This window comes from Kryptolebias marmoratus, linkage group LG15 (genome assembly GCF_001649575.2).
Source record: "Kryptolebias marmoratus isolate JLee-2015 linkage group LG15, ASM164957v2, whole genome shotgun sequence".
Lineage (NCBI taxonomy): Eukaryota > Metazoa > Chordata > Actinopteri > Cyprinodontiformes > Rivulidae > Kryptolebias > Kryptolebias marmoratus.
The window spans coordinates 8,486,672-8,510,639 of NC_051444.1; the positions used below are offsets into that span (position 1 = coordinate 8,486,672).

Below are 23,968 nucleotides of genomic sequence, written 5' to 3' on the forward strand. Positions count from 1 at the left end.
TGCACACTTATACAATTTCAAAATAGTTTCAGATAACTATTAATATAAGATGAAAGAGGAAAAAGCAGTGTCTTAAGTCTTTATAGTTTACAGATTATTTTTTCTATATATTTTGTTTTTGCTGAAATAATGTGTTATTTCAATCATTTTCTAAAATAGGTTATTAACAAAAGAGGAATGGCTTTGTAATTTATAAAACTGTTAACTTAAACTTAAAACTTGATTCTGACTGTAAGCTGTGCTCAAGGACAAAAAAAAGCTTTCACACCCTTACATTTTCAGGGCTAATTATGTAGTGTAAAAACCTTTATTTTAGATGCAAATGTTCTCAGATGAACTGAGTCTGTGCATAAGCATTTGGCTTCATAAAACTGTACTTACCCTTAAAAACATGCAGAAAAGGAGACAAAATAAAGATGTTTACTTGGAAGGAAGTATGGAAAATAAGTAATTTTTTAGAAACTTTTCCTCAGGTGAAAGTGAAATGTATTAAACTAACAGAAAAGAAGTCCAGATGCTTTGTTTTAAACTCTTAAAAAATGTTTTTAGTGAAACAAAGTGTGAAACAGAAAGAAATGAAGACAAAAGTACTGTAGCTGAGTAAATGAACACAATCATGAACACCATCAAACCCTTATTTATTTATATTTTAACACTAAGATTTCTGATAAAGTGAGCAGACAAGCTACTGAGCTTTAAAATAAAGTTTTGTTGATTGTACTCAGTCACTAAAAATGATCATAAAAATCGAGTAAAATGGACATTTGACAAAACAATTCACAGTAAAAAGTTTTATTGCTACTTGGCTTAATGTTAATACAAAACAACTTCTCTGGAGAAAATAATATTAGCAGCATTTAAAATAAAAACGACCATCTTTCTTCTCAAGAAGGTTCAAATGAGTGTTTATCTGTCTGAAAAACAGCAAAAGTGCTCAATTTTAATTCATTTCCTAAATAATAAGAAATCTTTTTTTTAGAATTCCTAAGCTTAAGTTTTAGCAGTAATCTCCATGCTAGAAAAAATATTGTATATGCCCCACTTTATACAAATAAATCACAATTTGTATGTACTATATGTTTTATGTTGAGGACATGCTTTTGACATTAAATACAACAACAGTTAGTAACCTCGGACCCTCGGTGATGCTGAAGTATCCCTTTTATCACTTTAAGTTCTGTAGCGAAGAGGGAAATAGAAATCTGCATGATACATGGAAGTACAAAAATAAACATCAGCTTCTTGGCATTGAGAACATAAAAATCAAGCATTTCTTGGAAATAATATACAGAAAGGAGTTGTGAAATTAAACAATGGCTACTTTGGTCACGTGTTATAAAACCGAAGCATCTCAGATCACTTTCATTCACATTTCATTTCATTTTCACGCAGAATTACAGTCGTTGTTCCAACAGGCATGCATACACCTACGGCATGTGTGCACTAAAGCTTCACAGAAACACAGACGCTTTGCAATATAATTAGACAGGGAGGTTATGTTGTGCAAAAAGGAACTGATCTCCTACGTTAAAAAAACCTGTTTAGTCTGCTTTAATGTGTGTTCCCTCCACTTGAGTGCAAAAGGGAGTGCTACCAGACCTCTCTGCTAAAGAATTAAAGGGAACTGTTGAAGTCAATGCACATTACTCTGTGCCCTCCTTCCTTCTTCCTTTTTTTTTTTTGTGCATTCAGTCTGCGTAATGGCAACGCTCCCTGGCTCCTCTACTGATTTATCAGATTTCAAATATAGTTTGAGCTCGTACACAGTGAAGGACAACTGGTGAAAACACGGAATCAAACAGGAAACGGACCAAACTTGGGCCAGTAGGTTCGAAGAGCACTGAGGGTCGTAAATATGTGAAAAATCAAAGACGGCGAGTCAAAGGCTGGGACATACTTAGAAAATAATATCGCCACATAAAAACACAATCCCAAATACACACATCATACACACACACACACCACGCAATATTTACTTTAAGACATATTAAGAGACATGATTTTTTGTAGTTTTAGGCGGTAAAATGACTCTTATCTACATTTATATTTACAGTTGATAATTTGCATATTTTACAAGGAAATCTTATAGATTTTTCTGTAAAAAGTTCCATATTTCCTTTGTGATCTTGCACAATCACAACCTGTCTTAGCTCCTACTCTGCAGTGTCCATCAGTGTCTTCCTGACTCCTGTCCAGATGTCTCCTCATCATGAGTCCCAAACACCGGTCAAGAAAATGACTTGAATTGAATTAATAAGCCTTATCTAAGTGCCTTTACTGTGAGACACGGTCTCACCCTTAAAGTTTTAGAAAATTAATTTAGAATAATTACAATACCGTATGTGTAATTAGGATTTTTGGGTACAATTTTCATTTTAATGATGTGATAATTATTTCTTTAATCAGACAGTCAATAATAAAATTAGCCAAATGTTTTAACTAGGTATTAGTTTTGGATGTGGGCAATAGTACACATGCATAATAATTAATACCTCATCTTACAGTTTTTTTTTTCTTCATAAAGAAATAGCGGTTTTGGAAATTTGAGCTGAAACCTGAAGTCATGAGTGGACATTATGCTGTTTCTGGGGTAGATGCTGAAAATTTAATTCTAGAGTTAAATATGAAAAGGGACAGAAAATACCACATGTAATTCAAAGCAAACAAAAATAAAAAAAATGTCATCTTCCAAATACAACGGAAAACAAATTTGTTTCAATTTCACTTTATATCTTCTCGTGAACTGTCAGAGATGATGAGTAAGGCTCAGTCTCAGAATGCCATGTTGATCAGTGTCTCAAAGTGAACACTATGAATATCTTTTTCTACCTACAAAGTGCTTTTAACAGTGTTTCTTTCTTTCAAGTTACAAAATCTTAGCAAGAGAAAAGAGGACTTCTTTGGTGACTCACTCATTCATGTGGAGGAACAATACAAGACAACACATCTGGAGTTAAATATCTTTTTCACTAACAAAACTTAGATGAAACGTTGGAAGGTCTTTTGCTTTTGGATATATTTAGTCGTGCTTTAAGGCCATAAGGGACTGGTCCACAGACTGCTGTGGAATTCCACATCTGCTCTCATACCAACATGGAAAACAAAGTAAAAAATTAGACACTGACACCAACAGAACTGTACGTGTTGTTTAAAAAAAAGTGGGGAGGTTTGGGAGTGAATAAACTGAAGTTTCCAGGTTGATTTTATACTATACTGACCTGATAATTCTGATAGTGCAGATAAAAATATGGATATCAGCTCATTATAAGGAAATGCTAACCAACTGCATGAGAAACTAAGAATAATTTATTCTAAGGGGCTAAACAAGCAGGTTCCTATTCCAACACCACAGACTGCTGCTGCACTTGTATTTCCTTTACAGTATCAAATGTGTGAGCCGAGATCTAAAAAAGTAATGACCCATGATTAGATAAGTAGCATATATGCACATTTTTCTAATTAAAAGAGAGAGCAAATTCAAACTATAGCAGGACACAATTTGCTGCTATCTGCAAATATCTGTTTAAGACAGAAAGTGACCAAATCATCCGAAACAGAATATCATGAACATCACCTACATGTATGGTGTTGTTTCTACAGCCTAAAAAAACAAAAAAAACAGGCCAAAATGTAAAAACATCACTACTTACATCTTCTAAAAGGGATATGAACCAGTGGTAAAAATGACATTATTAGTATATTTAAATATAAACAATATTTTTCTGTTCACCAAAGCTATTTGTTCTGAAAAACTCACAATCTTGTTCCTGTCCTGTTTGCATAAAGTCTAACCACCCATCAGCCTCGAGTTACAGGTCTCTCATTCAGCTGTGTCTTTCTTTGTTTCTGACATGTCTCATTAAACTCTCACCTTAATTAGTTTCTTGTCAGTCACATTTTCAGCACGCCCAAACACACCCCAGCTTCCCTTCCTGGCCACAGCTGATGGACGAAGCAGCTTTCATGTCTGACACACACACCCACCCACACACACACACAAATACACAAACAAACCCAAGACAACAGAAAGAATGAATCCATGCAGGGAGTAAATGTAAGACTGTAGTTCCAGAAGGGGACAAAGTTGTAATACCACTAACATGGACTGATGAGTACAAAGGTAAAAGGGTAGCAGCCTCCTCTATTACAAAAATATGGAGCATTTAAACTAAAAAGTGAATTGAACTACTGTTTCTACCGGTCATTGTTTGTTTGTACACCATGTAAAACTTGGGTGATTTGCTCCACAAATAATATTCAAACATCTTGGGGTCCTCCAGTTCTCCATTTAAAAAAAGGCTAAATTCAAATTAACCACTTATTTTCTGCAGAATATAGATATTAGGTAGGTTGTTTGATCATCCATTGTCACTAATTATGAAATTATTAGCATTTTGTAGCTCTGTAGCATTTTTTCTCTGTGAAACTGAATGGCTTTGATACTGAATTGCTCTAAAAAAGCAACTGTACTCAATGGTATGTATGCTGCTAGGTAGTAGTATTACACTGTAAATAACAGATCTATTCAGCATGGAAGATTCTTTGCACGTTTGGTGAAAATGTTCAAAATGAAACCCAATAATAAAATTTCTAATTTAATTTAAACCAACTTATTTTGTTCCAATGTCTTCCTTTCTGAGCTACAAGTAGAGAAGAGCAGAATCTGCTGTCCCTCTTCCAAATGTATCTAGCAAGCGCTTATCCCCAACACTTTGCTGTGGTGAGCTCTCAGATGTGTCGTCTGTAGTAGGCACTTTTTCAAGTTTCAGTCATAGTGCTTCTCTCCAGGACCTGAGAGACCACGGAGCCCCTGGAGAGGAGGTTGGACACAATCTTTTATGCACTCTTCAGATTGCTTAACTTCCACGGTAAAGGGAAATGCTGCTGTTCAAACAACACTGGATATCTCATTTCAGGTTTGATAGCCACGTGAGCTGTAAATCTTTGTCACCTCTGTCGTCTTGGATATTTAGAACATGTTTGTTTTTATCTCACTTTAATGGCACGGTATCAGTTAATGACTAAGTTCTACAGGCTTGGCTTGTCCTTACAAAAGATCTGAATGGCATCATTACTGAAATATACCACATGTACGAGAAACTGCACTTTCTCAGAATGGCACAGTCACATCTGCAGTCCCACAGCTCTGTGCTGTGACTTCCCACCTGCACTAGAGAGCGGTATCATAAACTTCCTGTTGGACGATGGCAGCTGGGCCTGGGACCAGGTTGGAGGCAAATGCAGGCGGTTGTGAATGATCCCATGAAGGATCTTTAAGGGTGGTGGGTGTGGATGGTGTGGAAAGGCCTGGAAGTAGCGTGGTCTGGCCTTTTAGCTGCTCCCTGACTTCCTGCTCTAAACTGGGAGGCACAATCAGCTGGTCTTCTGGGTCCTGTTGTGCTGGGGCAGTGAAGTAACCAGACTTTTTCTTAGGCGCCTCCAGGGCCACCTCAATAAGATTATGGCTGTCCTCTGGGGCCACCACCGAGCCGTTGGAAAGCTTCTTCCCAAACAGGCTCGAGGTGGAAGGCGACTTCTTGAGGTCTCCGATTTCCCTCCCACATACAGCCAGCAGGCAGCCATTTGTCGCAGAAACCACCACGCTGTTTTGTCTGCGCACTTTGCCATTGCGATAATCAGAGCCTCGGTTTTCAAGATTTAGTTCCTTGGGGCTCTCGGGGGGCCCAGATCGGAGTTGAAAAGCACAACAGTGAATGTCAACCTCCACTTCTAACTTGCTGCCATTCGAGATAACGCCCTCAAGTGGAACTTCATCGTCGCTGTCTAAACCATTGTCAGAGTGGTTACTTGAGAAGGTAGCACACGAGGGCTGGCGCTGGAAAACACCTGGGTGAGTTCCTGTCCCAGCTGAGCCCGGCACCATGATCCCACATAGTGCAGTAGCAGGGTGTAGGCTGCAACGTCTCTCTGGGCGAGCTGCAATGCCTGAAGACGGGTGTTCGTCTGAAGCAGTGGACCCTGCCTCACTGCCCACCTCTGAGGCTGACGTCTCACTGCTGAACTCAGTGATGACACCACTGCTGGATGAAAGGTTGGCTGAATCGCTAGGGCATGGGGTCACAGACACAGGGACAGAGGCAGGAGGCGAACCCCGTGGTTCAGTGGCGGAGACCGGTGGCTCACAAGTGCAGCTGTCCTCACTAATGTGCAGGGACACCACCAGAGCTCCGATGTTGTCCTTACAACCATAACTTTGAGCGAGGGTGCACAGTTTCTTGGCAGCAGCATGAGGGTCCCGCACAGCCTGCACAGTGCGCACAGCCTCTTCGTAGGTCACCCGTTCAAACAGAGCTCGATTCCCAAGGATCAAAAACTCATCCTGGGAACACAGGGGCTCGGTGCACACCCACGGCTTTGGAAGCACCCAGGGCGACAGATAGGAGCAACCCAACAGTCGGGAACAGCACGTCACTCCACTCACTTTGTTATCCTATAGGAAAATAAAGAACTGAATGAATGTAAAGCTTCATGTCAGTTAGATAAAGAACATAAAAGTATTAAAGCACCACCTCAGTAATAAATTTAAATAAACTGTCTGCAGAAGTCAGAGCTAAACTGAGCTAAACTTGGCCTAAAAGCACACAGCCTGTAAAGTTTAATGTTTTAATGACACATCAAAATAAATGAATGTTTTGTTTAATGGTTTTATTTGTCAGTGAATATCTAAATTTGTATCTCTTCATAATAATCACTAAGCTCTTCTATCCTTTTGAACTCACAACTGAACAAACTGATTGTATTTTTTGATGATGACATTTTATACCATAATATGGTTCCACACTGTCACTAAAGCAGTCTACAGCCAGCCACAGAATTCACAATTATAAGGTGGATGAAAAAAGATGTTCAGACTCTGAGTCAACCATATCAGTCAATGTTAAAATCTTAAATATATTACCTCTGTTATGATGGCTTTACTGTGTTTAACCCTCTCCATCTCCTCAGTGCAGTTCTCCAAGCTGTAATTTTTAGAGAGCTGCACAGGTCGTCCATCCCGGCACAACACGGCCTGGCATGTGCCCACGTTGGCCACAGTGAGCCTAAAGTGGCCGGCAGGATCTGAAGACTCATGGTGAATGTAACACAACAAAGCAGAAGCACCAAGTTTCTGGCCAGCCATGCCAAGTTTCCTGTCCCACACACAAAAATAGTCTCGTAATAAACTCTTGCATTCAAAAGTTGACAACTGTTCTGACAAATAACAACTACAAAACAGAATATATTAAATACATAGAACCTGCTCACCTGTGCGAGGTCAGGAAAGTGTTACACATGTACACAGTGTCAACACTGGAGTGCTGGAGCTCCTCGCACAGCACATCTCCCATGGTGCACTGCAGCAGCCGAGGCACTTCCTCGTTGCGGTCTCCATCAAAGATACCATAACAAGCTTCCACGCTGTCACGAAAGCGGTCTACGGCCAGCACAGACACACACAACCTGTACCAAACAATAAATCTGCATTAACAAAGAGATGGTTCACTGCCTCCCGCAGACCTCATGCATACTGTAGTGTGTGACACCGCTGGGGAACAACAAGGACTGACAAATGGTAAAAGACACCACTGTGTGGGTCTCTGCGGGGGCCAGGACCCTGCAGAACGGTTTTAAATTCAGATGCACGACATGGATATTGACTCGTGGGTTGCAGGTGAGACCAAACTGACAAGTATAAAGTAAGAAGTAGTAACGCACCAAACCAATTTTATGTAAAGTGTTTTGCACTTGACAAGGGCTACAGTTAAAGCTGGACATCCTGCACTGATTGGCTGAGACAGGTGCGAATATTTATATGTCCTAGTAAAAGTGACTTGATCTATCTTTGACGTAGTTCCAGTTTGAATAAATACCATCTGCATTCAAGCAGCAACGCCCAATGATAAACAAAACACAGAAACACAAAAAGCAGTACACACTTATTCCTTTGGCCTCTCATTTCAGAGTAACCGTGGTTCCACGGGGTCGGAGAAGTCAGTGAGTCTCCTGGGGTCACAGAAGACTTTTGGTCCAATTTCAAAGTGGTAATGTTACTGAAAAAGGGAAAAGATGTAGTTGAAAGTGCTGCAAAACAAGATTAATAATGCATGTATATTCTGAAAGTATTGTCACCTTGAGAATACACATAAAAAAACTAAAAAAAAAAACTTCCATTGTTTGCTTTACTGTTTCTGGGTCATGTGACTCACCTAAAGAGGTTGAGGGTTTTGTTTTCCAGTGTGAGGCTGCTGTTGCCAGTCAGGTCGAGCTCTTGTAGTGTTGCAGGCAACGAATCAGGCAGCTGGATTTCAGTCAGCTCATTGCAGCTAAGATCTACAAGCTGCATGTAAAAAAAAAAAACAACAGGGAAGCTAACGTGAGCTAAAACATGCTGGAGACACTGGTGCACTGTTCACACTGATAGATGAAACAAGTCTGACCTTGATCTCGGGCAGGTTGAGGATGTCGGGGAAGACGGTGATGTGATTCGAGTGTGCTATGAGCGTGTGCAGTCTCTTACAACTGGACACGGTGGACGGGATCGCCTTTAGCTTGTTGCCACTTAAATTTAGCTCCTCCAGCAGTTCCAGCTTACTCAGCTTACTGGAGCCACGAGCATAAAACACAAAAAGGAAGAGGGACAAAATTACTCATATTTCATTCACAATAATTATTTGATTAGCATAGCTCAAGAAGATGTGTGTACTTAAAAAATGCTTTAAAAGAAAGTGTAATACTTTTAAAACCTACAGGAAAACATGACAAAAAAAAGGTGACAGACCTGGCAGGAAAGGAGAGCAGTTGGTTGTGGGCGATGTGAAGGATCCGAAGGTTCTGGTGCCCGACCAGCACCGCACCACAGTTCTCGTTCAGGTTGTTCCCTGTCAGGTAGAGCTCCTGTAGTGTGCTGAGGCTCTCCTCTGATTGGCTACTGGGAGGAATACTTTCCAGGGCATTGGCTGATGCATTTAAGTATTTTAAGCTGTGAAAACGCATAAAAACAAAACAACAAAAATTTGATCAAATAAACAGGAGAGCAACAAATCATGTTCACTACTAGACAAGATAAAGCTAAGGTTGTGATAGGCTCAAATTAAAATGATTTGTGCAACAGGTAGAACTACTGTACCATATATTTAACCCTGAGGAGACCCTAACCCTAGCCCAGGGCCAAAAGGCCTTAACTAATGTGTAGCCAACACCAAAAGATTATCATGTTTGTAATTTGTGAGGATTTTTATATTTTTTCCAAGAGGCCTGTGCTGTCAACATTAATGGATGGTGATGTCCAGTTAACATTCTGTGAGATGTGAAATCCAACCATTTTGATTTGTATTTATAATTTAAAATTTGTTTTTTGTTTTATTGCCAAAGGACTAATGATGACAAACTGGTACATATCCCTCTTATCAGTTTAATGTTTTGAGTAATTACATCCTATTTAATAAACTAAACTAATACAATTATATAGTGATATAACACTGTGGCTCATCATAATTATAACTATATATACTATAATATTGTGCAGTGATAAGAATTTAGCTGGGCTGCAACATTTCCACAGCAACTGTTCATTAAAGAAGTAAGCATTAAAATATATACTGTGACCTAATGACAAAACTTTTTCTCTATGGCTTTAATATCAAGCATGAAGTCGTATTGTTATCTTTTTTGATCCTATGGGGTCAAATACTTTATTGTTCTCAAAGTGACCAATTTAAAGCATTTACCAACACGCTTAAAATTATAATTCGGATTTCTAAAATGGTTAGGACTAATTTCAGTGTAATGCAGCGAAAAATAAGTGTAATAATAAGGTGAGGCAAAAATGAAAAGTGTCTCTCAATAGATCAAACTTCAAACAACAGAGTTACAAAGGCTTAGAGGGCTTTTGTATTTTTTGATTTCTGTTTTCTAATTCCATTGCACTGAAGAAAACATGCTGAATCAAAGAGCTAACATGTTCTGCAAACAGAGGGCTGATTTACATATTCTTTAAGCTGCAAATGATGGATGACAGTAATTTGAACTTCCGTTATTTTTGTGTAATTGCCATTGTTAAGTCATCAACTGCGATTATTGCATGGTGAACAGCAATAAAAGGTGTCCCTGACCCAGAAAAATGTGAACTTTGACATGTTTTTGCCCAGCATCACTGAAGAGGAGCTCATAAACAAGATAAGACTGCTGAGATCCTATTGGCTGCTGTATTTGTCTGTCTGCATTCATTCACCACTCTTTTTCCTTTCAGTCTTGAAGACAACCATTGTTCTTGGTATGTTATGCAGCTCTTGGACAACACGTCAGAAAATCCATTTGTCAGAAGTCACTGCGATTATGTTTCCACATTAGAAAGGATAAAGTGCATTAGAGTGTTTCAGCAGCTAATGGGTGTTAAGTGATTTACCACACAGGAAATAAGTGAGCAGCTGATGCTTCAGTTCAAATGCCTCACTGATCTTGACCATCTCTTTATATCTATACATCGGTCCCTAAACAATGAGGTATGTTACAGTAACTGTCCACTGAAAGACAACAGGGAACACGCAGCCAGTAAATGTTTCTGAGCAGAGGAACCAGCTGGTGAAGGACTCAAAATGCCAGCAAAAAGAAAATCTGGGGTCAAAATGACCTTTCAAAGCGTTGTGAGACTTACTTTAAGGCCTTGTAAAAGAGACTGTCGGGGAGTTCAGCCAGCTTGTTGTGCTGAAGGTCAAGAGCTTCAAGAGGAACATGGTCGAGTAAGTCAGGCACTCTCTGCAAACGATTGTTTCCCACCAGCAGCTTCCTCAAACTCAAGCTGTTCAGCAGTCTATTGGAAGCCACAGGAGACATTGCAGAGGAAGAAAAATGAAAGATCAGCGAAAAGACAAAGAATGTCATCTGGAAGTGCAGGCTGGCCCACCGTTAGTCAGCATTCAGGTTTTTATTTGATCCTTGATACGATCAGAGAGGTTACAAGTGGCTTTGATGTCCATGGGTTTTTTTTTTACACCTAAAAGACTGGTTCAGTTCTTGAGAAAAAACTGGAGCAGTTTAAATGTGTTTCTATAATTCTACCACCCTGACAACTTATCTAAATAGTTATAAAAAAAAAGAATTAACTTGGCAATATGGAGTACATTTAAAAAAGCAAAATCATTTGTAATGTGAAACCTGCTTTTCTAATTTTGTAGAGGACAACTAGCTGTGAATGGTTTCAACTAATCTGTGGTGCCATTTCAGCAGAAACTGTTTCAGACGACTGACAAAAACAGTTCTTCTAACCTGGAAGGGACTTCAAATAAGAGGTTGTGCGTAACATCCAGCATCTCAATTTTTCTGCAGTCACACACCCAGTCTGGAAGGTACTCCAAGAGGTTCCTGTGTCAACACAAACAGCGACGCACACAGAAAGACAGACACAAACACTCAGACTCAGTAGGGTTGGCATTTAGCTTCGATTTTAAAAGAAAAAACGGATATCTTCCAATAAAACAAACAGTTTGTGATTAATCTCAGATGCTGAACAGAAGATGGAAAGTTTTGCGTTAGAGATTTTTACTCTGATGTCAGATGGTTGTTCTTCTAACAGTGGTGTTTAACCACTGACTTATTTAGATTTACTCTGTGTAATTAGGCCTACATCCAATAAGTTATGAATCTGCAATGTAAACACTCTTGGGCATTTGGATAAAGTTTTACATTTTTGACTGCAGCTTCAGCTAAATCTGTGCAGAGTCTTCATACTTCAGTGTTTTACTGAATATAAAAATTAAGAATACTCACAAGATTGGATAGATTCCACACAGTATTATATATCAAATAGCTACATCTTTTGCATAAACACTGTGATATTTAATATTTATTTAAAAAAAAGAAAATCAATATTAGACATTAGAGCTTCTTTTAATAAATGTGTGACCATGGAGAGCACAACCACTTCTTATTCCCAGTCAGAACTCACTGTGAAAGGTCCATGTGTGTCAGCTGGTTTGGGACTGGATAGATGTTGACTGTCGAGAGGCCTGTAGGAGGATAAAAACACCAGACAGCTGACACCACTGGACTGTTTTTACTTTGTGTGTGCACTCATTATTTGAATGTAAAATTAGAGGAAAAACACCCAAACGTAGAGACGTAGAGTCAGTAGGGTAAATGATGCTGCGTTTGACTCACGGTTGCTGCTGGCATGAAGCATGCGCAGTGTGAAGCCGCTGAGCGTGAGAGTCTCCAGCTGGTTCCGCTGGCAGTGCAGAGTCTCCAGGTTGCAGACGGAGCTCAGTTCCAGTGAGCCCAAACAATTGTCTCGTAAGTCCAGCTGGGTCACCTGGGTCACTGGCTCTAGAATGTCACTTTTAACCCACCGAAGTCCATTCAGTCTGCATTGAAATAACAACAACAAAAAATTACATGAAAAATAGTCCAAACTGTAGGAATTATAGCAAAAATACAAACACATCAAACAACATGAAGTCACAAAAATAGTTTTTTTGCAGTATTACAAGACAAGTGAAATGGAATACAGAAATGAAAACCAGAAAAAAATCATGTTGCACTCAAACCCAACAATCAGTCATAATATTAGGACTGATTTTAAATGGAAAACACTACTTATGTTGTAACAAAGCTATATTATCCTGGAAAAGTCTGTATTCTGGTTTTCCCATTGATGATTCTTTGGCACTTGCCACCCACTGAAGAGGTTTGCAGACCAGTCACACCTGCCACATGGCAAACTCCCCACTGACTTTAACTGTACCGCAGTGGGTTTTGCAAAAAAAAGAGGCCCACTGAGGTCCTGGATAACTCAAAAAAAAAAAAAATCCTGAGGTGTTCCCCAGACATGAATAAACTGAAACCAGATTGCATCCATGGGAAGCAAGCCCAGCCTCTTGGAGATCTAGCAGGTCAGAGCTGCTTCAGTAGTCAAAAAAAAGAAAGCTTCATTTTAGTCGAGTGGTCATAATGTTTTGGTTGATTATTGTAGACAACAAATGAGAATAAAACCTCTGAGTACATGGCTGAGATCAAGGCTCTCTGTGATCCTATAACTCATGTTAATAAACAACAACTCCTTTTTTATGGGAAGTGCCAGCCCACTAAGCCATCACAGATGCACCTTGTCCTTATAAATACAGCCCACTGCAGCCAAACCACAACTTAACTCCCAGGGCTGGATCATTATCTGGCTGTGGTTGGAGTAGTGGTCGCTGGTTTAATCTCCAAAGCTGTAGTAAAGCAGTGAGAAGAGGTTGCCTCTCCTTCATTACCTGCTGCAGAGGTCCTCCTGAGCAAGGCTCTGTGGAAACAACTGTTCATATGGAGACGCTAAGAGCAGCAAACATGATACGCATGAGTTTAGCTGGAGGCTCCCAGGAGGGAAAGTAGGTGTGAAAAAGGGCAACACAGTAAACAGCATTTATTCATGGCCAGTGTCAGGAGGTTAACTTTAAAAATGTAACTAGTTACAATGAAATGTTACTCCATTAATTATGTAATAGTGCTGTAACTATTTCAGTTACTTTATGAAAGCAATGTCACTTACATAGATGCATAAATACTTTTTAATTACTTTTCTAAATTTTGATTGAATATTGCTGTGATGATCTTAGCAGTGCTTAGTACTGACTTCTGTTGAACAACTTTTAAAACCCTTCGAACACACGAAATAATAACATATAATAATAACATCACAGATATTTATTACATAAATATTAAAACTACACCCAAGTGTTGTTGCAATACAAGCAAAATGCACCTTCTACCCCTCACATGAGCTCCAGGGTAGAAAAAGGCAATAATGTTGTGCAAAAGGTTTCCCCCGTTGCAAAACAAATATTAATCAGTATATAGCTTAGCTTTTTCACAGAACATGTAACACATATTGTAATCATGTATAGTTTCTTAAGTAACTATAATTTGGATATATATTTTTTGATGTAACTGTAACAGATTGCCGTAATGTTTATTTTGTAATTAAATTGCGTTACATGTCACTAGTTACTTCCCAACCCTGTTCGTGGCGCATCTGACAACTATAAGTTTGTTTTAAATAAGATAAAACAGGCTTGGAGGAGTGGTGAGGAATGCAGAAACAGTTAAGGTGAAGGCTGGGAGTTTTTGACAGGACATTTATTTTTCTGTCACGGATGGGAAAAGAAATAAAAAAAAGAGGAACAACGCAGAGGGCAGTGCAGAGTCATCCATCTGTCAGCTAGTGTTAAAGTCACTGAATGACAAATGACGGCTGACACTTTCCCTTTACATGTTACCCACTGACACTGTTCAAGTCACACAAAAACAGAGCTGGAAAAAAAAGTGAGAAGGAAGTGACAAACAGAAATGGGCCAGAGTAAAGGAAGTTACCGGAGGTCGACGTTCCTCAGGTGGCTCATTCTGACCAGCGTGGACAACTCCAAACTGTCCACCTGGTTCCCAGCCATGGCCAGCTTGTCCACTGCGCTCAGTCTCTCCAGCACAGCGGGGATGTGGGAGAAGTTGTTGAAGGAGAGCCCCAGGCTGTTGAGCTGAAACAGGCCACCCAGCTCCTCAGGCAGCGAGTTTAGGTGGTTTCCATCCAAAGACAGCGTCTGCAGGCTGCAGAGGGGAAAGAAGACAACACCACGTTGTGTTTGCTTTTACTTCAAAAAGGTCAGAGTCTTGGCTTATCTCATATTAGTTAGTGTCAAAATATTTTCTCTCCTTAGACACTTTACCATCCAATAAAAAAAAAAATCTAAATATCACCAGTTTATACATATCATAATAAATGTTTTGCAGATATTGTGTGTGGCGTATGTGCGTGTCACACCTCTGAAGGTTGCCGATCTGCACCGGGATGTTGTGCAGATTATTACAGGACAGGTTGAGTTCAGTTAGCGTGAGGATCTCACACACACACTCAGGGAAGACGCCGAGACGGTTGTGAGATATGTTCAGGCTTTTCAGCTGGGAAAACCTAATGACAGAAGAAAAATCTTATGGATTCTTTAAAGCATCTCTTTGATTTCTGTAAATATATTTAATTTTATATTTCTATATTGAAATTATTTGTTGACTGATTGATCTATTGATTTGTTGGCAATTTATTTAGCGATCTATTTTTTTATCTGCATGGCCCCCACATAAGGCAAAGCACTTGTTGTTGTTTTTTTTTTTTTTATGTACTCATTTATACTAAAATGATCAAACATGTAAGCAAAAAGTCATACTTAAGGGAACAACAGGAGCTAAAGACACTGAGGATGATTAATTGCAGTCCTACTAATGAGACATTCAGCTTGTGTAAAGAACCACCAGCGCAGAAAAGGACAGCAACTAAATTCCTGTCCTGCATAATGAATGAGGCTCTACTAAAACACTGACAGTTGCTGCTTTGTTCTAAGGCCTTCTACTTCTACTTGGGTGAACTCATGACATCATAAGCAGGATCTGGAAAGCATTCTTTCAAGTGTTTAAACATATAAAATGTAGTAGAATTGTCACTAAGCCTTGTAAGGACAAGAGCCTGGGTACGCCACCTAACATCCCGTCTTTTAAGAACGTGTAAAACACAGTGGGGTCACCTGGGAAGGTTTAGCAGGCTTCCAGGTCCTTGCAGGCTCATGAAGTTGTGTCGCAGATTGAGGTGAGTGATGTCCTGACAGTAAAACAGATATTCAGGCACCGTTTCCAGGCTGTAGCAGGACAGGTCCACCAGACTTACTGTCTGAGACACCACCTGCAATACGTGCACACACAACTGAATTATTAAAAAGAAACCTGAAATAATTTTAAAACTATAACTACTTTGTTAGTTTTGTCAGTGTCACATCTTCCAGATAACGATCACAGCAAACCAGAAAACTGACTGTCGTCCTGTAATGGCATAAACATCAACCACGCTGTCTGTTGCTGTATACAAAAACAGCAAATTGCAATCCAAATTAAACACAGATAGAGCAGGAGAAATAATATTACTCCATGATTTACTAATATTTGAGACTCAATTCGCCTAGATCAGGGGTGTCAAACCCAGTGACGCAAGGGGGCCAAAATTAAAAATTTGGTCCTAGCCGAGGGTCAATCACGATCAATATTCATTAAAAATTACATAAATGAACCTTGGTTTTAGATGTATTATATCAAATCATTCATATAGAAATATCAATGACCTTTTCCCAGTTACAGATTATACAGAATTCAGAGCAAACAAACTTTAATGAACACAGACAAATAGATCAAACTTCAAAAAGCTCATCATTAGCAGTCATTTCTTACGCCTCACCCAGCTTTTAAATGAATTTTTTAACATTAAAACAGATTTTTTTAAAAAGCCATCAACAAAAACCTGATCGTACAGAAATTAAAACTATATATTGTTGGCTTGTAAGTCACTGTCAAAAGAAAACTTCACTAATTAGGCTCAGTTTTTTAAAGCAAAATAAGAATCAGAGACTCGATCTGAACCAGACTAGAGGGCCAGACCTAATGAAATCTAAACGTTATCTTGGGGGCCGGATGAAATGTTACAGAGGGCCGGATCTGGCCCGCGGGCCTTGAGTTTGACACGTGTGGCCCACATAGAAGGCCCAAGTGTCGATTTTAACCTGCTTTTAAAATTACTTTGCCTCATATTTACAAAAACTAAAAATGATGATGCTCACGTAATTGGAGTTTTTGCAAAAGAGGGGAGTAATCTCATCTCCAACTAGTCAGGGCAGCAAACAACAGTGACATCGAGCTGAGCCCCACAACAGAATAGCTATTGAATGAAGTCTGCCCCATAAACACTTGGGATTGGCCTGAGATGTGTTTGAACAGGACAGAGGCCAAACGCACTCTGTCTGAGCAAAATGAAACATGAGAGCTCACATTTTATCTGTTTCCCAAGCTGTGAGGACAGTGTCCCTAATCTACAGAGAGGACTGCATGATGAATGTCCTTTGATGAAGAAGGTCATAAAGTCAAGAAAAACCTGTGAATGTAATTTATACTTTAAGAAACGTACGAGCAGAAGGTAAAAGATTTATGTGCTTGTGTCAAAACGGACACACTGCAGAAGTAGAATGTAAATACATTTTAAAATTGCTGTTATTATTTCAAAATTACATAAAATAACAAAATACATATTTGCATATGAAGTTATATTTCTTGAGATTTAAAAAAAACTTTGTTTTATTAATTGTGGTTTGGCAAACTTTACTCTTCCTTGGATAATACCAGGCAGTAAAAACAGTGCTGAAAAAACAACAACAAGAAAGAAACAAGAAATAAACAACAAATAGGTATAAAAACTCTCTAGAATAAAACTGCAGTATTTAATCATGAGTAAAAATTAAACAATGTGGTCTAGGCCAGATTATTTTTGCTGTTATTCAGTCGTGACAGTGAAAAGAAATCAAACGTGGGAGTGAGCAGTAAAGGTCCAGCCAGCCAGGAATAAAAACCGGACCTCTGAGATGGGAGATGTGTTTTAGTTACTAACCAGTTTTCAGGCCAATCTCATATTGTGCTTTATTTGCATTTCTTTTTTCTCGGTATTCAGCCTCGTTCTGCGCGCTCATTTTGCAGGAATGCAGTCGCTGACTCCCTCATGCACTCACACACAGGCTTACGATTTATGCAGTGTAGCATAAACACTGGCCCAAAAACCCTCATCAGTCATGATCCGCTGGCTCCATAGAAACCTCTAAGTCTCAGCCTAAGTACAGCGCGCTAAGAGGCTACTCTAACCCAGTAATCCACAGCATCAAGGTAGAGAGAGAGAGAGATCCTGGACCAACCACGAATCTGCAGATAATTAGATATTTTGTTTAGCTAGAATTAGCTTTCTCCTTGCTTTGCTAACTGTATACTGGCTCTGTCTCAGTTGAGGTTCAGCTCAAGGACACAACACAACAACCCTTACGATATCATAGACAAACCAAACTAATTACAGCAGGGTTTTTTTTTTTTTAGATTAGCTGCAAAGAATTGGCAGGATTCTCTCAAAGACACAAATCCAAAAATATATTGATGCAAAAATAGCATCTGCTAATCCACAGTGACTTATGTAAGAAAAGTCTCTTTTGCTTGGGGAGTTTGTGTACAAAAAAAAACACATCAGATGTGTCCTCTGAGAGAGAAAAAAACCAGCCCACACAGACATGTAGTGTAGAAGAATTGCCCGTCACTGCCTCTGCGGAGCCAATCAGCTGCACTCAGACAGGCAGCGAATGACTGGAGGACCCAACAAGCCAAACACAACTGGAGCATCAGCATCCAATCTCTGCCGAACATGCAACCCCTGCAGGGCCCACCGAAAACAAACAGGCTGCTGCAGAAAGAAAACAACATTACACAAACTTACTTTTGATGCCTGCCGATGCCACCTCTGGTAGTCTGCGAGCGTGTCGAAGTTGACGAAGTAAGTCTGAGCCTGGGAGCCGGCGGAGCTGAACATCAGACAGTGCTGCCGCCGCTTCACCTCCTCAACCTCAACACAGTAAAAACAGATTCATAAAGGGTGAACAGTGAGAGGAAAATATATTTTTATTTCAGTATTAATTTAATGATGATGTCTGTTTGCTGTAGCAGCTGTTAATGCACCCATAAGTCCTACACTTCAGTGGCTCTGAGTTATTTACACAGGCAGCTGAAGAGCAAAAAGCTGTGTAACTTGTCATTCTTTTCCTATGAAACTTTTGACACTTGACACATCTGTCAGTCCTTCCTTCCAGCTTTGGATGTGTTTGTTCTTTGCGTGGGTCGGCTGTCTGTTTGACACTGACTGCCTCTCTCAGCCTGGATTTAAACTTGGATTTTTGGACCGTAACCTGTCCAGTCGTCATCTAAGTACACCTTCATCACACCCTATGGTATTCCATTTTCAGACCTCTTGTGTTGAGACTCATGTAACACTGTCTAGTGTGACGTCAATCAAGAAAACTTATCATTTTATAGAGCAATTTACAGGATCCAGTGTTGTGTTGGATTATACTGAACCATTTTATGTTAAGTGCAGGACCAAGGTACCTTTTAAAAAATGCTAAGCGAGTGAACTGTTAAATCATTTCTTTGTCAACATTTATCATGAATAAAATTTAATTAGATGAAGGAAGGACTATTAGTGGAGCCACATGACAAACCAACATCCCACCAAAGCCAGTGGTGGAAACCATAAAAACATCATTTAAACCAAAAAAAGCCTTCAGTTTTGTTGTTTGCTTTTTATCCAATAAAAATACATATATTCTTCATTTTGAAGAAACAATATTGTTACTTAAATCCAGCATCTGACCATTATCAGAGGAAAGTCCAAAGACAAACTTTCAGAAAGCCTAGAGAACTGTTGAGCAAACCTTTTATAAAAGATGAAAAGTCTGTCTATTTGGGAGCAAAGAATAAAGACATTTAAAACTGTTGCACAGTACTGTGGATAAGTTTTACATGCTTAAATCATCAGCTGCACTGTTTTCTAGACAAATTACCATTTGTTGGGTTAAAACCTCCTATCTATGAACCACTGGGACACAAACATGTATATCTGGAAAGGTGGATTCTGTTCTATTGCTGAGAGTTTAAAAAAAAAATAATGACCAAAATTGTGCACAACAAAATGTTCCAGCTTTTCACGTCATTAGGGTGTCATTATTTACACTTGATCCAGCTCTTAATTGTAGGCTGCACTTTGGAGAAAACAAAGGCACTAAGGGACCATCCAACCTGAATGAACCTCTCACCTTTCCCCCCACCAGGGGCAAGATGTGCATCTTCCCAGCCAGACTGTCTTTGACAGAGGCCACTATCAAACAGGTGCCACAGAGAATGACCTGCCGTTCGGCCCACTTGTGCAGCTGGGTCTTGCCTTTCCTGACGCTGAACACACCCTTCAACAAGGTCCGCTCCTGCTGGTCTGGGTTCACTGGCCGCTCTGGAAGAGAAAGCCCCACACACAGATGGTAATGTTGGTCTACAGGCAGAAGAACACTTAAACCCGCTTTGATAAACACATCCAGCTAATGAGCAGCAAATGTTCAACATCTACAGAGGTTAGATCGAGTTTCCAGAAGATGAAGTCATATATTAACTCATGGATCAGTATGATATTGCCTGTTTCTTGAAAGACTTCATGCTGTTCTGGGAACTGTTATCTCACATATCACACAAATAAATAGGATCTCACAAGAAGAAGAAGAAAATTCAATTTTTTTTAACTTCATTGTTTAAAATCCAAGGAAAGCAAGTTTCTGTGACTTTGCCATAAAGTATTGGATGAATTGATGAGCGCGTCAGGTTTTGTCACATTTAACATCAATCTGCTCAAATGAATTATGCCAACATGCACAGCAGGTGGCCGTAGCTGGCAACTGCTGCAGGAAGCATTTGACAGCAGAGTTGCTCTCCCTGCCAGGCTTCAAGTACACTCAGGTAGATAACAAGCCAAATAAGCTCAGAGGAGAAATAAAAAGCTTCTCCGACTCCTGTCCTCTGGCACTAATATTGCTTCAAACCAGGTTACGCTTCCTCCCACTCAGATGCCCTTCCTTTCTGCTTACTCTGCCTCTTTTGCTCCAACTTGTTCGTTCGCTTCACCTCCCCTTTTCAATTTGCAAGGGCATCCAAGGCAATAACAGCCTCCAGGAGTTCTTCTGATGAAGAACTCAATGAAGATGAAGAACAAGTGCCTCAGATAACAACCTGTCATGCTGGTAGGTTGATAACGGTTCCTAATCTTTGATTCCATATAAACTCAAATGATGCTTGATTATAGATTAACTATTTTATTGGGGGGGGTTCTAAAATTGACTACATTTTCCACACTGTGCATTGGATTCACACCTTCTGACTCTTTACGGTTTTTATTTTAAAAGTGATAGAAAAGATGAAAAGCAAAATGGTGAACCATAAGTGAGCTGCTGTATCAAACTAGCCACTGGGCAGGTGATGCACAAATGTCATGGTGATGAGAACAATTAAAGACAAACAACTGTAAATGAAGCATTTAAGATGGCGACTTGTGTAGGCGGGAATGATTCCCTCTTGATGTAAACATGGGCTTTGTACCTGCCATTTTTATTAAAAGCTACAAAAAAAAAACCCTGAAGAGCAAAAATCTCTCCAAAAAACTTGACATTGTTCTGAATGAAAACAGTTGTTTAATACAAACTATCATGAGGCAGAATGTTAATTTTATGGGTGTGAAAGCAAAGACATCTGGCACTTCAGGCTTGTTGCTTAAAATGAAGTATTTATTTATCTTCATGAGCTTCTTGTGAGAAAATGCAAATAATGTGCAAAGATAAATTCATGGTGCGAGCGTTTAGGCAACAGGCGTACATGCGTTCACATTTTGCAGCTTTATCACAACCAGTTGTCTGAAAATCAGTGTCCTTTTAATCAAAAGCAAGCCAGACTTCCCAATCTTAAAGAGCCAACTTTTAAAACAAACACATATGCTGTCTCCCAGGGTCTGCGGGGATATTAGTTGCTAGGGAAACATGTTGTTCACAAAATCAAAGTCCAATCTGAGTTAGTAAATCTCCATACTGTCTGCTGTAACCTCTGGCTGCTCTGCAAAAAGGCAGCCAAATCAATTCAGTCCAGCGGATGACAAATCACGCAGACCAGTCCCACTGGACCCGTGGGGGTTTGGTGACACGGCCGTGGCACGTTGTGCAATGCTGTTTTCTCAAGGTGCAGCGCTGCAGACAGCCCATATTGCCTCGGCTAAGTTAATCATCAACTGGTGTCAAATACACGCATGGGGGAGGCTGTCAAAACCCAGGAAGAAGGTGGCAAGTAACAGATCCGAGAGTCAAATGTGTGACTTCTTCTCTCCCTCCTGTTCATCCCAAGTTAGTCTGCAGCCCTCAGCAAACTCAGTGACTTCCCACTTCATGTGACATGCCAGATCAACAACAAGGCCACAGAAGGGTAAACGCTGCTTATTAATAAAGGATAAAAACAGACAGAGAGACAGATGGGAAGATGGAACAAAAAAAGAGAGAAAGATGGAACTGAGATAAAGATGAAAGGCTGAACAACATGGGACTGAAAAAGGCTTAACAGTGGAAGCACAAAAAGAGGGAGTTATTCAACCTGAAACCAATCTACTCCTGAAGCAGAGCAACAACGGAAAACTGCTTGTTCTCTAATTCATCTTCTTTTCAAACACTCATGACTGAATACATCAATAATACAGCAGACATTATAGTTTATTTATGACAGATTAATATTTTTCAACACAACATTAATTCAGCTGGGGCTGCTCGACATATTGAAACTTTCTTGTCATCTCAGTGTCAGTGTGTGCATTATGAAAATCACAAACAACTGTCAAAAAATGGCAAACACAAACAATAAATATAATACGGAATATCTGGCAATCAGATGGACTCCACTACCATAAAGACTCACAGCTGATTTAGATAAAAGTGGTATAAATGTTAAAGCACATGTGAAACTGACTGAAATGTTGCTATTTTTGCATTGTTTATGCTCACTTAGCTGTGGCAGCCATTATAAATAGGGTTAAACTCCAGAAGTCATCTGTAGATGTACATCCAATGATTATTTCCTGAAAGTTTCATTAAAATCTGTCCTGTGGTTTATAAAATATTTTGCTAACAGACAGACAGAGCTGACTCCAAAAAGTTAAAGGCTAAATTTCAAACTTTCAGGCGACTCTCAGCTACGACCACACCAAATATAAGGTCAGTATCTGTAAACTTGACCGAATTAAGGCCAGTTTAGTGTCTTTTAGAGTCAGTGGGCTGTGTCGGCCATATTGAATTGTGTTGACTTCAAAAGTTAATCAGCTGTAGATTACTTTTTGCCAGTTTCATTAAAATTCATCCTGACACACAGACACAAGCACAACCATTATCGCCAGGCTCGGCCGTTCAGAGGTGGACAGTAATTACTCCACACCATGCCTGGCAGAAAATTACCAGTCACTTCATTTAGATGTTTAATAAATGTTCAACACCAAATCAAATCTGATGATTCAGGCATTAAAATTACTTTGCACATTGTCTGTTTTACGAACATAATAAAACTGAACAAAACTATAGACTTATCTGGATTTGAATAAAAGCAGAGATGTTGAATTGAAACGATATATTCTTTGTGCAGATTTCATCTCTTCTGTAAAACAGTCTGTAGTTCCTGATTTTGGTCAGGAGGGGTGTTCACTGTTTTAAAAATGTTTTTATTTTTTTATTCACATATTTCAACACTTCAAGGCAATTGCAGAGCACTCAAATGAATACAATACTCTCTGTATCCCAGAGCCTTTTTGTCTCTCTCAAGATTGCATAGATTGCATTAGCATGCAGCGGGGGGTCAGTGGAGGCGGAAACACAGACTGATTTGAATCAGAACAACAAGCTCTTTTTGGCAGCAAATTCACATTCAACCCACCACTCAGATGCCTCATCTTGGTGGTCTGTCATTACCTATATTAAAAATAAATAAATAAATGAAGACATTTTCGTGTTGGATTTGAAGTTCCACCAAACATGGCCTTCAACACGGCTGAATACCGCTTTTGAATATAGATAACATGAAAACAGTAAACTGACAGCAGCCACTTTGAAAGCTGGACATAAGAGCTTAGGATGAAAAAAAACTGTCTCCGAGTATAAAAGGAGAAGAAGGAAATCCTTCAGAGAAACAGAACTCCATCACAAACAGTGCATTACGAGGTTCTGGCAGGAAACCCTGAGAGTCGGGTTTCTGCAGAGCTCCGTTGCCCCGGGCAATTCTGTGGGAGCGCAGATCTGAATAGATTTTAATTTTTTCCTTCAGTTTCTTGTCACTAAAAAACAGCTTTCTCCTTTTATAAGCTCTGAAATGAAGACATAACATCTTATAAGTTACCAAGGACAGGATCATTCTGACACATTGATTAACCTGCCGGAGCAGAAGGTTTCAGACATTAGCTCACCAGCCACATCTTCATTGCCTAAAACATCAACAAGCCTCATTTGGGGTAGATTTCCGTTAATAAATCAGCAGCACTCAA

General features: G+C 39.5%; 1 protein-coding gene across 1 annotated transcript in view; it reads right to left on the minus strand.

Moving 5' to 3' along the window:
• Positions 1 to 776: 776 nt before the first annotated feature.
• phlpp2 (PH domain and leucine rich repeat protein phosphatase 2) overlaps positions 777 to 23,968 on the minus strand; it is a 34,201-nt gene continuing 11,009 nt past the window's right edge. Inside the window, exons 4-19 of the mRNA XM_017405135.3 lie at positions 19,683 to 19,873; positions 18,311 to 18,436; positions 15,546 to 15,700; positions 14,792 to 14,938; positions 14,347 to 14,577; positions 12,157 to 12,359; positions 11,945 to 12,005; positions 11,266 to 11,361; positions 10,655 to 10,810; positions 8,780 to 8,980; positions 8,439 to 8,601; positions 8,208 to 8,338; positions 7,938 to 8,051; positions 7,267 to 7,461; positions 6,920 to 7,151; positions 777 to 6,451 (exon numbers count right to left, since the gene is read on the minus strand). Coding sequence (XP_017260624.1) covers positions 5,171 to 6,451; positions 6,920 to 7,151; positions 7,267 to 7,461; positions 7,938 to 8,051; positions 8,208 to 8,338; positions 8,439 to 8,601; positions 8,780 to 8,980; positions 10,655 to 10,810; positions 11,266 to 11,361; positions 11,945 to 12,005; positions 12,157 to 12,359; positions 14,347 to 14,577; positions 14,792 to 14,938; positions 15,546 to 15,700; positions 18,311 to 18,436; positions 19,683 to 19,873 — 3,683 coding nt within the window. The 3' untranslated portion in view covers positions 777 to 5,170. The remainder of the gene's footprint in view (positions 6,452 to 6,919; positions 7,152 to 7,266; positions 7,462 to 7,937; positions 8,052 to 8,207; positions 8,339 to 8,438; positions 8,602 to 8,779; positions 8,981 to 10,654; positions 10,811 to 11,265; positions 11,362 to 11,944; positions 12,006 to 12,156; positions 12,360 to 14,346; positions 14,578 to 14,791; positions 14,939 to 15,545; positions 15,701 to 18,310; positions 18,437 to 19,682; positions 19,874 to 23,968) is intronic.